The 18,069-nt window shown below is 37.4% G+C and overlaps 1 protein-coding gene across 1 annotated transcript in view; it reads left to right on the top strand.

Moving 5' to 3' along the window:
* The window catches only part of LOC136885455 (isocitrate dehydrogenase [NADP], mitochondrial), a 153,597-nt gene extending 136,120 nt beyond the window's left edge, over positions 1-17,477 (top strand). The window contains exons 5-9 of the mRNA XM_067158016.2: positions 1,082-1,185; positions 4,752-4,909; positions 6,687-6,780; positions 11,702-11,812; positions 15,355-17,477. Of these exons, the coding sequence (XP_067014117.2) occupies positions 1,082-1,185; positions 4,752-4,909; positions 6,687-6,780; positions 11,702-11,812; positions 15,355-15,526 (639 nt within the window). The 3' untranslated portion in view covers positions 15,527-17,477. The remainder of the gene's footprint in view (positions 1-1,081; positions 1,186-4,751; positions 4,910-6,686; positions 6,781-11,701; positions 11,813-15,354) is intronic.
* The last annotated feature ends 592 nt before the right edge of the window (positions 17,478-18,069 follow it).

Consider the following 18,069-nt stretch of genomic DNA (forward strand, 5'->3'; position numbering starts at 1 on the left):
TAGGATATTCCTTTCACCATCTGGGCAGCCAGTAACCCGGGGCTAGTTTTGTGTGGAGTTTCTTCAGTTGACGTGTTAGTTTATTCTTCGTCTGCATATTTTTTACTCAGAATGTCTAAAGAGAAGAACAGCAAAAAGTATTCGTCGTCTATTGTCAAGTATGTTCAAAGGAAAGTAAAATGTGAAAATAAATTTCAACTTGAACAACATGCAAAAACAACTGCACATATTACGGCAAAGGAGGGAAAGAGGAACAACACACTGCAACTACTGTACTTCTTATGCATGTGAAACCAAAGACTCCACTTAATACATTTTCAGCTGATCTTTGGAAGGCTTTAGTATGCAACAATATTCTGTGGAATACATTAAACAATGCACTTCTACAATCATTCCTGAAGAAATAATGTGTAAACTAAAATATCCCAGGATAAAGATGATTCAAGCAATTAGTCAGTACTTGAGTGAAATCAGGGTGGCTTTTCCATTGCATAAATTTTGTCTCAATCTCGGCCTATAAACTTATTTTGACAGACAGTAGATGTAATTTGTCTCCAGAAAAACATTGAAAAACTTGCAGTTATCTATTGTGACACTTCTTTCTGCAGTGAATGATAGTGAATAAAATTGTCTTATTAAGTGCATATTTCCTACATTTTTAGTGTATAATTGCATGCATATTTCAATTGTTTTTTAGTGCATAAAGATCCGGTCCCTAGTCATAACTCTTAAAAAGCTGTCTGGAAATATATTAAGTTTCTCTACATCTCTACTTTCTTCTTTCTGAAAATATTAAATTTTACTAACAAATCAAAAGAAGCCAACATGTTCCAACATCATTCCAAAATATATTGGCAGTATTTTGGTCCAGTTTTCAGTATTAGTCAGTTCTTTAACACCCACAAAAAAAATCAATTTTCGTGCATGCCACTGTAGAGTTGTTCACCACCTTTATGAAGGGCTACAAAATCACCATGCAAAAGCTAGTATACCATAAACTCAGTGACTGTAACATCCAAAATTTGAAATCTATGAATGCAGATGCAAATGAAATCTTTTAATGTCAATATTCATTTTGCAGGTAGCTTTAATGAAGAAGTGGCCTTTATACTTGTCTACTAAGAACACCATTCTCAAGCAGTACGACGGTCGCTTTAAGGACATCTTCCAGGAAATATATGAAAAGTAAGTATTATTTATGTTCTTGCATTTGCTGTCATAGTGTTAAAGTTAATCCTTAAACATGCAAACATTCCATTGCACTCATCCTCTTTGTAAGTAATCATTCAAGTAATAGACTGGAACAAACAAGCGACAAAAATATACCGTATGTAGAAATAAATTTGTTTGTTTGTTTGTTTGTTTAATGTGCCCAGGACATCAATTTTATATAGTTAAAGAAATATGCAAGTAAACAAAACTAAATTACTAAATGGAATGCGAGGACCAAAATTCAGCACTCTTGATGATGATAATAATAATACAAAATAATACAAAACTGTACAAAAACATCTAATGACTAAAACAAATGTTATAAACTTACACAAATGACGTAAAGATATAAAAAAGCATCTGGGATGAACTATGTGCACAACACGTAAAATATATATATCTTATTTCTTTAAGTTTCGCAGCAGACTTTGCTCCACGTCTTCAGAAGAAAATCTCAACTGTTCAGGAGAAAGACTTCTCCAAGAATTTCACCTTGTTTTCCTGACCCGACAAAAAGTCCAAAAGCTTATTATCCTGTCTGTGACTATATATTCACATTCACTGAAGAAGCTCTTGTAAGAGAGCAAAACACACATGAAAACTAAAACCAATAAATTCAGAAGTTTTATTGAATGATAATGAATCGTGACTTTCATGAAAATTGTAAAGATGAGTTGCAGTGATGAATCTGTAGAAATTTATCACACTTGTTAAAGTTCTGGTAAAGCAACAAAGAGACAACTATAATTACAGTTTTCTTTCCACGATTACTCAGCAACGGTAAACTGGGCGTCGGAGGTAAACTATCGCAAATGACATTTCACTCACTTTACAGCAAAGTATAAAGAAGGTGCTTAAGTGCATATTGTACTAACTTTAAGGCAAGTTGAATCTGCAGTTCTGACCATGGTAAACCATCGTAAGAGCTATGATAACACAGATATTCATGAATTTGCATTTTTGTTGCCATGCCCATATCAACGCTGAGCCACGAGAAAATGGGTTAACAGAATTTAATGAAAATTGGTATATAGAATTATATAGAATTGGTATATAGAATAACAATTTAGGCCCATTCAAAATTATAGCACCACAATTCACTAAATAACTCAAAATTCAACCCTGAAAAGAGCCGTTTCTTAAAAAAAGCTTCTTCCTCTTCACTTTTATTAAATTCTACATTCATTTTATTCCAAATTATCAGTGAAGAGAGGGTTTCTTCTCCAGCTTGGAGGAAAAATTTGCCTCCAAGTCAGATAGATTTTTCCACCGCCAGTGTAGTGAATTGATATTTTCCGACTCATCGGGTACTCCTAGGAAACAGATTAGTAAAATGCCATAGCTTTTGCCCTGGGAGTCTCCACTATTCGACCCTCTCTTCACCGAAAAAAGACGAAGAGTGTTCATGAATCACGGCTGTCTGCGGCTTGGTCATTCCAGCTCTGGAATTTTGGTCTGTTAGATCGGCAGTGTAGTCCTGTTTGTTAAAAGTCAGAAAATGTGTGGTGTTTCATTTGATCGAGTATTTCATTTGAAAGCATTGCTTTTAATCACGCCATTCCTACTGACGTCATTGTAATGTATGTTCATTTCAGTTGGGAAAACCACTAAGAAAGTCTTTCTGAGGATGTAGAAAGGCAGGTGTGGAGAGTGAGTGTCTACCATTATAATGAAAACTCTCCAACCTGACTGGGACAGATGGTATGCAAGCAGGTCTACCATTACAGTGAAAATTCCCTAACTCAGTCTTCATATGAGAAAAGATGTTTGGCGACTTCCCCATCGCGTTTCTAGGGTAACGTTAAGAGCTATGCTATACAATCTTGCTCACAACGTGTACACTAGAATTCTGTATACAATGTATAATTCCGTAGCGAAGCACGGGTACATCGGCTAGTAATAATAATAAATTAAGAGCATGCAAGACATTATAATGCAATAATAATAATAATAATAATAATAATAATCGTATGGCCTCAGCTACCGTGTGCAGACATTTCGATTTGACGCCATCTGGCTGTCTGTCCGTCAATTTCGACGTTCCGTTTTACTCTAGGCCCATTAGATGGCAGACTGAGTGAACCGGATCTCTCTTGGGAGTCTATGGCTGAGATTTAATGAATTTTGTCAGGTAAATACCAAAGGTACCACCAGAGATCTTTTACATGCCAACATCGTACGACATGGAGTATTGAATGGATTTTTTTCTGCCCTTCAAAAATCCGACTACCTCCGCCGGATTTGAACCCGCTATCTTGGGATCCGGAGGCCAACACTCTACCACGGATCCACAGAGGCAGCTATAATGCAGTATTTGTGTACAATAGTTTAAATCTGGTTGAGATCAAATCACTAGGAGTGGCAAATAGCTTACAAAACAACTTGTGCATCATTGTCATTCTTGGTGCATTTCTGCCATAATTTTGCACGCAGTAAATCATTAATAACATTTCCAAATGTTGTGGGGTAAGTTTATGCCTGGACAGGATTAATTTGAATATTTACATCTGACACTCTGGTTTTCTAAACACAGACAATGATTCAGCAAGACTGAATTTTAATGATGTAATTTTTTTGTAGTGTTTCTTAAGAATGTGAAATTAGCATGAATATATGCCAGATCACTTAGTTTCTTCTCTTGTAGTGCACTGCGAGTCATCTTCTGAAAAATTGTTGACAATGTTTTCTGTACAATGGATGTTCCACTGTAATATTGAACAGCCTGTAACCATGGACCCCATCTTGTTAAAACAGGTGCCAGAGGCCGGGGCATATGTGGGCAGTTTTCTTTAAAATCAGCATCTCTAGTACTTGATTTTGAAAAATGCTTTCTTTACTGAAGAAATTAAAATCCTTCACATTTAGGAACTGATTTCTAATTTCTTCTGCTACTTGGTGTAGTGCATGTGCAAGATACATAACGAGGATAACGATAAAATCCACAAATTCCTGGTTTCAAGCTTGTCTCACAACCTCCACACCTGCCCTCGCACCAGCTTGGCTTGCATCTTTATCAGGTGCCTTCTGTGAAAACTTAATCATATAATAAATGAATCATATTTACTGTTTATTTTATGAAATCTATAAGATTTAAAGCAAAAAATAAAGGTTTGTACAGGTTCAGAAAGGCAAGAATAGGTTGTAACATTGAAATAGGCACGTATAAGCACTATAAAAGTTCATTTACTGTGACGGTAGGTACATAACACTGAAAATTGTCACAGATAGGCTTGATAGTCTTACGGAAAACAGTAGGTAAAAACCTAAAGATCTGATGTCTAATGATCACTTATTGCTGGGTTCTCCTTGCACATACGATAGTATCACATAGCTTATCTTCATTCCTGCGAAACAGATGCGTACAATAGTGTACCTATAAAAAGGCACAACCAGTGTATTTGATAGTTTACCTCTGATGCCCAGATTTGTAACTACAAACTATGTATTACTCTGTTTTGGTCATTGTCACAATGTCCTGAATAACCTGGATGGGGATGAATAAGGCTTGGGAGTGAAAAGGTAAATGTTTTGTGTTTCAGGGATTACAAGAAAGACTTTGAGAGCAACAAAATTTGGTATGAACATCGGCTGATTGACGACATGGTAGCTCAGATGCTAAAGTCGAGTGGAGGCTTTGTTTGGGCTTGTAAGAATTACGATGGTGACGTCCAGTCTGATATTGTGGCACAAGGCTATGGTGAGTATATAGCTTCTCTTTTGTGTAAAAGATCTCGGTGATTCTTGAATAGTGATGTTTTGTAGTTACATTTGTTGGTGTATCTCATGATGGAAAGGTAAAAATGAAAGGAACATATCTTATGTACAAACAAAGAATACAAAACATATTATAGCAGGTTTGAGGGTCCTAAAAACTAAATAACTAAAATGATGATATTTTAGTATTAACTAAATTTTTTTTTTAAAGTTTATTTATTGTCGCTTTAACTTAGAAAGTCATATCGTGACATTCATAATTATGCATAAAGGAATAATTACATTGATTTACAATTGTAAAAATAACAATAGTACATATTGATCAGATAGTGATTACATGTTTTTTTTTTTGCTAGTGGCTTTACGTCACACCGACACAAATAGGTCCTATGGCGACGATGGGATAGGAAAGGCCTAGGAGTTGGAAGGAAGTGGCCATGGCCTTAATTAAGGTGCAGCCCCACCATTTGCCTGGTGTGAAAATGGGAAACCACGGAAAACCATCTTCAGGGCTGCCAACACTGAAATGGATCTTCTTGATGAAAAGCATGAACAATATATATCACGCCTGGGTAACAGATTATCAAAACCAAGGCTTACAGGATAAGAATAGTACAATTAAAAGATACGATACAATGTGACACAATTGCTTTTAGATGAACGTTTTAATCTTTCAAAGTGATTTTAGTATGTGTACAGTACATATTTTATTCAATATTTTTGTGCTGTTATTACGTAACCACAGTTTCAATACCATTAAGTGTAATTTGTTACGATTCCTCAGACCAGTGTATGTTTTAAGATTGAACAAGGCTGATGATACCCAATAAAAAGTGGGCGAAACATATACCTTTAAAGTTCTGGTAATTTCTATGTGTATTTGACCACACAATAGTGGAATAAATTGTATTGAATAGGTGGTATTATAAATGACTCCGTGTGTGAACTTAGTGATTAGCTATTTTCACTTTGGAATAATGATGAGAATAATGGTTTGTAAGGGTCTGTTTGTACGTAGATTTTTTCTCTTTGCAGTATGTAAGTTATTACGAACACTCTGCCATATGTTGAATATATTTGGAAGCTGGGAAAGGTTAGAGAATCAAAGAGTATCTAGCAGCAAATAGTATTCTTCCACGATCAGAGGAAGTGTATACTCTCTGGTTCGACAGGTAGTAATCAAACATGGCTGCAGCAATGACATTATTAATGTTGAAAATCACATATATCAGAATATTAATGAAAGTGTCAGTCGCTTAGCAACCTGCGAAGTACGCAATGTGTTGCGGGTTAGGGTAAAAGTTCGCCTGCAATTATTGGAGTGATCATTTAATGAATTGATTTTATGATTACTCAAAACTGGCTGAATTTAGAGACCTATCAATATCTCATGATTTACCGGCAGGTATTGCCGGAGAGAATAAAACAAAAATTGAAGCAAATCAGTCCAGTAGAACGGACTGATGGATTTGCCAAAGCTGTTTTTAGTAAACTCTTTTAATATATATATTATTACTATTTATTTATTTTTAAAACATATTATTCTCTTTAAGAGATTAGTCTTGAGCAAATTATCACAAAATAATTTATTCTATTGTAACACCTATTCAATACAAGCCACGTGCTATGTGAGTGAATGCTATGCAGATTAGTCTTGTCCGCAAAGGAACCCATGAAGCATTACAGAAAGGAAAATTCATATTTTTATCCTGCAATAAATTAGTTTATTCATCTGCTGCTGTTTTTGGTTGGTTTTACAGGTTCTCTGGGTATGATGACCTCTGTATTGGTGTGTCCTGATGGCAAGACGATTGAGGCCGAAGCAGCCCATGGAACAGTAACAAGGCATTACAGGTAAACTTGTTGCTCCACACTTTGAGAGTTTCTCAAAGGACTTGTTAACTTCTCTTCCAATTAATTTTGATACCTCATGTTCTGTGTAGAGAGATAGGCCTAAATCTCAGATCCCAATCCCTCCTAAAGCTGTGATGAGTGAACAAGATGTGAATTTACTGGAATATATAATATTTGGTATAAATTTATTCGGTATTTTCGTTTTATGCAATTCAAAAGCGGTCCTGTTGAGGTGTACTTGGCTGAATTTTTATAATTAATTAAATCCCAAACACGGCAATTAAAAATGAGGTATTACAGGTATTTTCCATGTAACAGGGAAGGAAATTGAAAATCACTGATATAATCTACAACAGAGAGTCTCACTTTTTAATATTCAGCCTGTAATTATCTTCGTGGAATTTTCTGGAGGCTGTAACTTCTGTTGGGTGCTAAAGTGAACGTATTTAAAATTTCAGGTAGGGTCTTCATCAAACGTTATTTTATCAAGTCTACATTCAACTGTAGTTCGACATTTCAGTCGCCAGTTGATCTGCATTTAGTGTTGTCGCCCAGGTGTCAGATTCCTTATCAGTAGTTTACATTGTCATCTTTTTTTTGCTAGTTGCTTTACGTCGCACCGACACAGATAGGTCTTATGGCGATGATGGGATGAGAAGGAAGCGGCTGTGGCCTTAATTAAGGTACAGCCCCAGCATTTGCCTAGTGTGAAAATGGGAAACCACGGAAAACCATTTTCAGGGCTGCCGACAGTGGGGTTCGAACCTACTATCTCCCGAATACTGGATACTGGCCGCATTTAAGCGACTGCAGCTATCGAGCTCGGTCATTGTCATCTTTCAAGTGACTTCAAAGTAGTTGTAAATTTATCAGCCATCTCCTTTGATAAATTAATAATAATAATAATAATAATAATAATAATAATAATAATAATAATAATAATTATTATTTTACAGTTCCAGTTTCCTGGGTCCTGTTGGCGAGCCTCTTCCATTCTGTCTTATTGAGATACGTTCTGTTGTTAATGACGTCCTCCATTGTCCTTCCCCGATCTGCAATGTCCATCTTTACGATGTCCATCCAGTGGGTTCTTACTCTTTCCACCATCAGTTTCCCTGCCACATGTCCCTCCAAGTTAACATATGCTGTCCTTGTTGGCTCCGTCCTCATTACATGCCCAAACCACCTCACTCTGGACATGTTGACCTGATCTAACAATGATGTAACAATCCCAGCTTTCTTCCTAACCACATCATTCCTTAACTTGTCCAGCTTGCTTTTTGAATTGTGGACCTAAGGAACTTCATCTTGGATGCCTGCAACCTTGATGATTCTTTCTTAGTGAGGGTGCAGGTTTTAATACACAGGTTAAGATTGGTATGAAGTACTGATTGAACATCACCAGCTTTGATTTTGTTGGTACTTCGGGATTCCAGAGGAGTGTTCCTACTTGCTGGTAAAAGTGAGAGCTCTTCTGCACTCTATTTGCCACCTCCTTTGTGGCTAGTATATCTCGGGATATTGCGCTGCCGAGGTATGTAATTTCTAATTCCTCTTCGTATAAATGTGTATTTGCCCCAATGTGCCCTCTTGAATTACAACTTTATCTCCATTTTATGTTCTTTACTACTTTTAAAAACTCTACTCAAGCTTATTTGTCTACTAATTAATTCCAAGCTCTCTCTCCACTGACATAAATTTCATTTGGCTTAGTCAGTCTGTTTGTCTCCTTAGTTCCAAGTCTTGGTTCTGCCTATTCTGCTGCAAGCTTCAGTATGCGAAATTAAGCTCCATTTAGCTCTGTGTGGATTTCTACTTTGGTACTCCACAGACTTGAAATACAAATAGAAAGTCTTCCCTCAAAGATTGACAGAAGAAAACTGCGTGAAATTATGAGAAATCAATCCTTTCATTCGTGATGCCAGTTACCACATAAAGGAAAGGGACTAGTGTTATATTCAGACTGCCCGAAAGCAAACTCCTGGATGACTCATAAATCACCTATGTCCTCTTCTGAATACGTAAATGCAGTGAAGATGTCGTGCAACCTCACCGCAGTCGGAGCAGTTCCCGGTAGGTCATTCAGCTCAACCCGTTGTGCCAGAATGGGTGTAATGAGACAGAAATCCTTGGACAAGTGCTGGAAATCTGCCGGAGCACTGAGCTAATGCACAACCATCGCCACCACCGTGTAAGAACGTTGATTGCTCAATCCATAAGACAGTGTGGATGGGAGGTGCATGAGGAGGTTCACTGCATCTCTACTGATGGCTCTAATCAGAGGGCTGAAATCATAGACATCAACAGAAAGAAAAGTAAAGAAATGGTCTCAGATCCCACCATTAGCTTTGAAAGAGACTCGAATCAGGCTCGGGATGTGGACCTGTTCCGTGCTTGCCTTGTCGGAGGTCTGCTATTCAGAGCAAAAGGCACCCTCCCTAGTCAGACATTCGACCATGCTATAAAATTTGAAAGTTCCATTCTGCGAAATAGAAAAAATAGTAATACAGATATTGAAGGACTCTCTACAAATCATTCATTTCCATCTATTCCTGAGGACCTGCACCCTGTCTAGAAAAATTAACAATTAAATTTCCACTTTGGTGTTTTTAAACTCTGTTGAGATTGTAACTGACTGTATTCTGGATCTGAATGGTCACCCTCATTGGAGGACTGACAATTTATTTCTTTAATAAATTTCTCTCTCTTTTGCTTTTAGCAAAATAATTTTAATTTTCCTGCTTGAAACTGTCCTTGACTTACTTACTCCTTGACCTGAGAAGAGAATACCCCGACGGTATTAGGTTTAAGGGGCCAAGAGAGTACTGTATATACTCGGAATAATTCCTGCAGGTTTTTTTTATTTTTTATTGTGGGTTTTATTTGAGTAAACATTTTACCCCAGAACAACCATTACCACCCCCACTAATCTGATTTCTTGATCTTCCTTCTTCAGTTCTTCTGTTTTGTTTTCCCCTTTATATCCCCTTGTGGATGAAGGGCATGGAGGGACACTTCCACAGCATCCCTTGTCTCTCGTAGGAGGTGAATAAACCCCCAGGGGATCTCAACTAGGGAGCATGGGCTGGTGTCCATGGGTCTCCTGAGTCTGTTATTTGGCAGACTCCTGCCTTTCACCTTTCATTTGTTAAGAAGGAAGCCGTACTTTCCAGTGTCGACTCCGTGAAAAATGTAACTTGAAAGCTTTTCAGTCTGTTGAACACACGTGTTAAATATATATTATACTACAACATACCTGTAAAAAAACAAAACAAAAAAAAAACAACACTATTAAACAAAGAATGACATGTTTCATTCTTAAAAGGTAATCATCATATTCTTTCAAGTCACACTCAATATTTGGAAATATTTATATTTATTTCTGTCCAAACACCTAGGACTTTGAAATTTGGAACTTATCTTGATGGAGTCCTGCTTTGTCTCCACTCTAGCTGTTCGACAGACTGAAAAGCTTTCAAGTTACGTTTCACTTTTCATGTCCGACTTCCCATGGTCAACTCTTTGTTATTTTAAGTTGATTTAACTCGGACACCTACCAATGCCTGACGATTCACCGGCGGGTAATTCTGGAGAGAATAAAACATAAATGAAGCAAATGGGCCCAGTAGAACAGACGCACGGCCTGGACAAAGCTTTTTCTAGAAAATCTTTTCAATACCGTATATAGATCCTTTTTCCTCTACCGGAAGTCTGCGAGCTCTATGCTATCTATGAAGCCCTGCGGTACACGCTGTCCGATGAACGCCGGCACTTTCTGCTGTGTACAGACTCCTTGAGCACGTACAGTCTATGGATACATGTTTCCCTCAGCACACTCTGGTGCTGGCTAGGTGTTCAGATGACTGCACCAGAATCCCGTCTATGTGGCTCTCAAGCCACATGGGTGTAGAGGGAAACAAGTTAGCTGATAAGGTTGCCAAGGAGGCTGTTATATTGCCCCCGTTGCCTTACAAGGTTCCAGCCAGTGAGATTCGCTCTCAGCAGACACATTTGTGTATGTCCCATTGGGAGATGGAATGGCAAGCCACCCCTCTCTCAAATAAGCCGAGAGCGATGAAAGGAACTACGAAAGTACGGAAGACTTCACTTCAGGCTTCTCGGAGAGAAGCAGTGGTATTAGGTTCTCTTTGTATCGATCACGGCACAGTAGCGCACTCCTACCTACTGAAGGGTGAACGACCCCTGGTGTGTACTTGCAGCGGCCATCTAACCGTGGTACACATCCTTACGGAGTGCGTGGTGCTGGTCTTTTTTATCGTGTATAAAAGTGTATTTTCTATTAGTGTATTTTTGTTAACTACGCTTTTGTTCCATTGACTCTATTTTGTTTGTGTATTTTAATGTTATTTTAACTTCTAACTTGAATGATATATATCACTGTACTTCAAGGCAATGCTTTATTCCATTGTAATCTATATTTTCTATAATTTTATCAGAAAATAAGGCATTGTGCAGTAGATCCACTGATTATCTTAATTTCATAATCATTTTTCATCATAATTTATTTTAAAATCTGTCAGTGGATATATTTTAAAAGTTTCATTACCATGTCTTTTCATTCCATCTCGTACCATAAGGGACCGATGACCTAGCTGTTAGGCCCCTTTCAACAACAAACATTATCATCAACATTAATATATAGACTTTGTAACATACCACTTAGTTGATCAGCTCTTCTCCTTATACACTATGAAAATTGTTCAAGTGAACTTCATTGCAATGTTTGAATGATATGACCAGGTGTTCATGAAATGATTTTCTGATTACAAATTAAAATGTTGAAAGAATTCAGCATTGAGATTATTGTTAACATTTCTGCCTCATGTTCATCTTAATTATTATTGTAGTTTTATGAGTTGGAAAATATATATAACTAATTTTATGGAATGTTTAAATGTAGGCAACACCAAAAGGGTCTTCCAACATCTACCAATCCTGTAGCCTCAATCTTTGCGTGGACTCGAGGTCTGGCACACAGAGCCAAGCTTGATGGAACTCCTGAATTGGAAAGGTTAGTAGATTATACTTTGAACTTAAACTGAATGAAGTGGTGGTGGTGTCCGACTCGTTGGCTGAATGGTCAGCGTACTGGCCTTCGGTTCAGAGGGTCCCGGTTCCCGGTTCGATTCGTGGCTGGGTTGGGGATTTTAATCTCTTCTGATTAATTCTTTTGGTTTGGGGACTGGGTGTTTGTGTCCATCCGAACACTCTCCTCTTCATATTCACACAACACACTATACTACCAACCACCACAGAAACACACAACAGTGATTACATCCCTCCATATAGGGTTGGCGTCAGGAAGGGCATCCGGCCGTAAAACAGCCAAATCCACACGTGTGACGCAGTTTGCACCCGTAACCCCACAGGTGTGGGAAAAGCGGTAGGAAAAGTAGTAGTAGTAGTAGTAGTAATAGTAATAGTAGTAGTAGTAGTTGTTGTTGTTCTTACTTTTATATAATCCAGAATCTCCTCAATACTGACACGAAAGATGAAAGAATTCTTTAAAATCTACTTGTACAATGCAGAAAATATTAGGAACTAATGTAGTCCTATGTACAGTATTTGTTGTTGGATAAACTCAAGCACGTGTTTGGAGAGAGTGATGATACGGATGGCGGAACGTATGAAATACTTGAAAACGCATCTGCAGTATCCGACTTATGTCAAGCAAGAAACGTTCCCTGCGAGTGGAAGAGTTAGAGGTAATGGCAAATTGCTTTAAGTCACAGAGGTGGGCCTATTCATGGGTTCAGATCACTGTTCTTACTATCACTGGCATCTTCACTCTTATTAATGTCGCCATCAACAGACTCGTAAATGTCGCGCGTATATTTTGATGTTGATGGACACACATCTTCACAATCACTAGTGCACATTCGCAATCACTAAGGACATCAGATAAACTATCAGCATGTAATTCTCCAAAATTAATACAAACTCGGCTTAAACTTATCTTAATCTTTTGGAATTTTCTTTGTATAACATTGAATTACATGATGCTGGAGCTAGATATATCCACTGGTAGTGATCAGATAATGTGAACTCAAAGTGGGCGAGTTTTTTTCTCTAGACTTAATTTAGATGCTGTTCCAAATATACAGAGCGGCCGAGAAGTCCCTTTACATGTTATAGCATAGGACAGTTAGACATGAAAACATTGCTATGAATAAAACAGGATTTTTTAATTTCAGCATTTATTTTGAATAAACAATATCCGATTATCATTAACAATTCAATTGATTAATCAACAACGTTAGTATGTATTCCTCCATGTTCGAAGCAGAGGTTGACGCATCGCCATGTTCTTATGTGCAACTGCTGCATCATGTGAGGGGTGATCATTCCAAATGTCATACAAACTCCATCTTTCAGTTCATTGTTGTTCACGTATCGTTGTTTATGAACGTCTTTTTTCATTATGCCCCATAATGCATTGTCTGGTGTGCTGAAGTGTGGGCTTCGTGGAGGCCATGGCAATGGTACTGGAAGGTCTCGTGATCCATGTCCAGTCCAGTGATTTGGAAAAAGAAAAGTTCATTTAGCCGTTTGCAGACACTCTCAGCAAAATGTATTGAAACACCGTCTTGTTGAAATGTCACAACGTCAGTTATACTTTTAGCCCTTAATTCTGGAAGTAACCATGTGTTAATCATGTGAAGGTAGCTGTGCTGATTCACAAAACCATCAAGGAAATATGGTCCAAGCAGATGGTCTGCTGTTAACCCTGTCCAAAGCATAACATGGTGGATTGCAATCTATTTCCTCATAAAAGTGCAGATTTTTTCCCAAATAAAGACTTTATGATTTCATAAGCTACGATAAATTGCACACTTGTCAGAAAACCTAATGGTTTTTAAAAATCATATCTATGCAGGAAGCGTGCGAGCAGCATTTCACATGCATGCACACATTACTCCAAGTCACAATTATTTAACTCATTCACTGAGGATTGCCGAAAACATGGAAGTTTAAAGTCTTTCCACTTACGGTCTTGCATAGTTCGTCGCGGGGTGCCTAATTCTGCGAACCGTATACGGGTTGACTTCTCCAGCGATCGTTCAATTGATTCTGCCACAGCAGCACAAGTTTCCATGCGAGTCGTAAGCCTTCCGCTAAGTGGTGCATTGAGAACATTTCCCGTAGCAAAGGTGTTCTTCTCCCATGCGAATGGTGTTAGTCGTGGTGGTGGTGGTGGTGGTTTTTCAAACCTCACAGCAAAGTCCTTCAAAATGTCGTCATAGTCTTCTTTGTATTCTGACATTCATGAACCCAAACAGAAGCCACCAAACGCTCCTGAACAGTGAAAACATATTCTCCATGGTTTTAACTCTTTCGACTGAAGACAGGGAACTACGCAGCGAACCACGTGACACGGGATGCAACTTTCCCACCGATGTGAACGTGTCATGTGCAGGACTTGGCTTATGGCGGGAAATTGTTATCTCAACAATATGTAACAATAAATAATAATAATAATAATAATAATAATAATAATAATAATAATAATGGCGTGTGGTCTCCGAAGAGGCCTGGTGTGGGTCTTATGATTTAACTCCCGTAGGCGATCTGCGTGTCGTGATGAATACAGCACACACACCCACTCCCCGTGCCAGGGGAATTAACCAATTATGGTTAAAATTTTGCCGACCCTGTCGGGAATCGAACCCAAGAACCCCGTGTCCAAAGGCTGCCATACTAACCATTTAGCCATGGAACCGGACATGTTAACAATAAATACTTATAGCATAGGATAGTTAGACATGTATTATAACATGTAATGGGACTTCTCGGCCACCCTTTACTAGAAAATTCTTCCCTTCCTAATTCAGGTCTGTCATTGACGGTTTTAGGCAGCTTAAATGCAAAAAAACTCTTCTTAGACTTTATTTAAACATTTCTTAGACTTCCTTCTCTAAAATCGCTGTTGGTTGGCTCCCTTTTGTCATAACTATTTCTATACAACAGTGGAAGTCTCATCAAATAGAGATAGATGCCTACTGGAGACATTTTTTAATAATATGTGTAGGCGAGTACAGCCTCCGTGGCTGAGGCGGCAGCGCACCAGCCTCTCATCACTGGGTCCCCTGGTTCAAATACTGGTCACCCCGATGTGAAATTTGTGCTGGACAAAACAGAGGTGGGACAGGTTTTTCTCTAGGTCCTCAAGTTTTCCCTGTCATATTTCATTCCAGCAACCAGCTCCAATATAATATCATTTCATCTGTCAGTCATTAATCATTGCCCAGAGGAGTGGGACAAGCTTCAATAGCCAACATAAATCCTATTCTCACTGCTAGATGGGGCTTCATTCATTCCATTCCTGACCCAGTCGAATGACTGGAAACAGGCTGTGGATTTTCATGTATATATGAGATTTGCTAGTGGTGGTCCTTACGGATATGCAGAGAACAAAGCCAGGATCAAAGTTTTAATTGAAATAGTTAGCTAAAACACTTCATTTACAATCTGTATGTAATACCATTTGCTGAAAAGGTTTAATCAGGCAATTTTTATCCCTCAATAACAGGTGTGTTTGTGCTATTGTTGCAGGTTTGCCCTGCAATTGGAGGAAGCTTGTGTGGAGTGTATCGAGAGAGGTCAGATGACGAAGGATTTGGCAGCATGTATCCACGGGCTACCCAATGTCAAAGAAGGCATGTACCTCAATACTGAAGATTTTCTCAATGCCATCACAGAGAATTTGAAGAAGAGAATGAAATGATAAGCTTCACAGATAGAGATCCTTCATTAACAACCATATCTACAAACACATTTCTGACTGCAAGATAGTGATATTCGTACCATGAGGGTGTGGCTTGGAATTTACAAGCTGGAGAATGAGAAATCGAAGGAAATGATGTTGGATGTGATTTAGGTGTCATTCTTCATGTTTGCTATTGTACCATATGTGATGATTAACTTCAAATGTGATGTTCAAACCATATTAAGGAGATATTCATTGGCACCACAAGAATGAACAAGATAGTTCCATACAATAGACTTTCAGATTTACTTTGAAATCAGAACCTGATCATCAGCCTGCCAAGTTTTACTGTACTGTGTTGATTGAGTGTGGTAAAATGTGACAGAAACATTATTAAAAATACAAACAAGGCAGAATAGTGCAAAACAAGGGAAATATCTTCAGCACCCAACTGCAAACCATGTGTTATTCTAGACTTGGAAACAGCACCTGTTGAACTCTCCCTGTAAATGGCTAATCTGTTGGCGAGTTTGCTTATACAAGAAAGACAGTACTTAAATACCGAATTAGGATGGTAATTAGATCGTAGTGCCCAACAAGACTAATCTTTGACGTATACAAACATCCTTTTCCTTTTTATTCAGAATGGTTGACACACTGTCATAGTTGTGGTTTGTCAGAGAAACATTTGTAGATTCATCACTTATTGTATATTTTATTATACTCGTAACATACTTTTGTACAGGTATCAAACTTTGTTGATGTATTTATCATTTATATATTTTTTATATGAAACATTACAACTACTTAATTGAATAATGTGAGTTCTGTTTAATAAGTCTTAAAAATAGTAACAAAAAATGAATTATTCAAAGGTCATATTAAATGCTAAAGCCAATAAAAAGACAGCACTGTTACTTGAATTAACTTACCGATCTTGCCTTCAGGAAAAGTTGTCATGTAACAAAGATTACTCAGTCATCATTTTAAAATTTCTTCTTGGCAGGAGCTTTCAGAGCATCGTATAGATCTGTAGTTCAAAATTTAGTGGACATCATCTTAACTGGCTGAGAATAATGTCCGCACCACTCGAGGACAAGATTCAACTTCTTTCTTATTACTTATTGCTTAAAATAGTGGATGCTGGTTTTATCTCACAAGCTTAAAATGTTCCCCAATATTGTTTAAAGCACCTTAAATTAATTACAATACTATAAATTGCTGGATAGCACCTTTATTTTAATATTGTTGATTTAACAGGCCGTTTCGTTACCCGACCATGGATCTGATTTTGAGCAGGCCAATTAAGGTGTCCACTGTAGTCTTGACTATCCTGAAAAGTCTGTCTAAAGTTCTTTCTATTTTCTACTGCAAGTTGTCTCATCATGCAAGTGCATATATACCGTTTATATCCCGATTTTCTGCTTGTGTGTTGACTCTGTATTACACTATCGTTTAACTCTTCTGTATTAATATCTTCCTATTTCTATCTTGTTTTGCTAAAAAAAAATCAGTACTAAATATCACTTTAAAAGACAGCTATTTGTAATTTTTCAAGTACACTTGTAAAATACCTCTTCCATAAATGATAAAAGCAGATGTATTGGGTAAAACAAACAGATTTAGGTCCTTTCAAGTTGAGAAAACCTTGGTTTTATCGAATAGTGAACTTGAAAAATCTTCATTATTTTAATGTAATAACTGGATGTATAATTATCCAGGAATAATTAATCATTTAACAAATTGAAACTCATTTGGAATGTGTAGACTACCTTATGGTTATAACCTCTGTTTTTAATTAAAGCATGGTCCAGTCAATACATCATGAGGGTGTTCCGATTTTGAACTTGCCATCACAGTCTGTCATGGTGGCTAACAAGGACAGGATTTCTATCGTTACACTTTTTGAGAGTTTTCAAGAAACGATACTATATGTACAAGCACAGCACATAGTATGTTGCTCTTCTTGTTTGTCATTTTGCAAAACAATGCAGTTACTTTTAAAAAGAAACTATGTATAAAAACATTCTTCAGAAATAATAATGTGCAGCAGTGGCAGCTGGTAACAAACAAACAAACAAACAAACAAACAAACAAACAAACAAAACTAAATTCTACCAATTGAACTATAATTCACTGCACACTCAATGTTATTGATCAAAAATAATGGTTTTGTCTGTACTTAATCAGAATTTAAAAAAAGAAGGTATTTCTGTATAGGTCTTGTCCACAGTAAGAAGGAAGTGCAATTTTTAATTTTCAGTCAGATAAGAAGATAAGCCTTCATGGTATTTCCTTGTCTCTTAACAAGGATGACATTCCAGCGGACATAAATATCCGCACTGCAAGTCTTGCTCCAAAGCAAACTAGTGGCGTAAACTCAAGACGAGTTACAAGAGGAGTAAACTATTCAGCTTTGAGGCAATGCCACAGACACAATTATACAAGCAACATTGGACATCACATTCAAAGTACAGTACATTTGTCCATGCAAAATATAAACAAAACCTTAAACAACTTAAATGACCTGAACAATTTAAAAAAAAAAAAAAGCATAGATG

The sequence above is a fragment of the Anabrus simplex genome, chromosome 14 (genome assembly GCF_040414725.1).
Source record: "Anabrus simplex isolate iqAnaSimp1 chromosome 14, ASM4041472v1, whole genome shotgun sequence".
Taxonomy (NCBI): domain Eukaryota; kingdom Metazoa; phylum Arthropoda; class Insecta; order Orthoptera; family Tettigoniidae; genus Anabrus; species Anabrus simplex.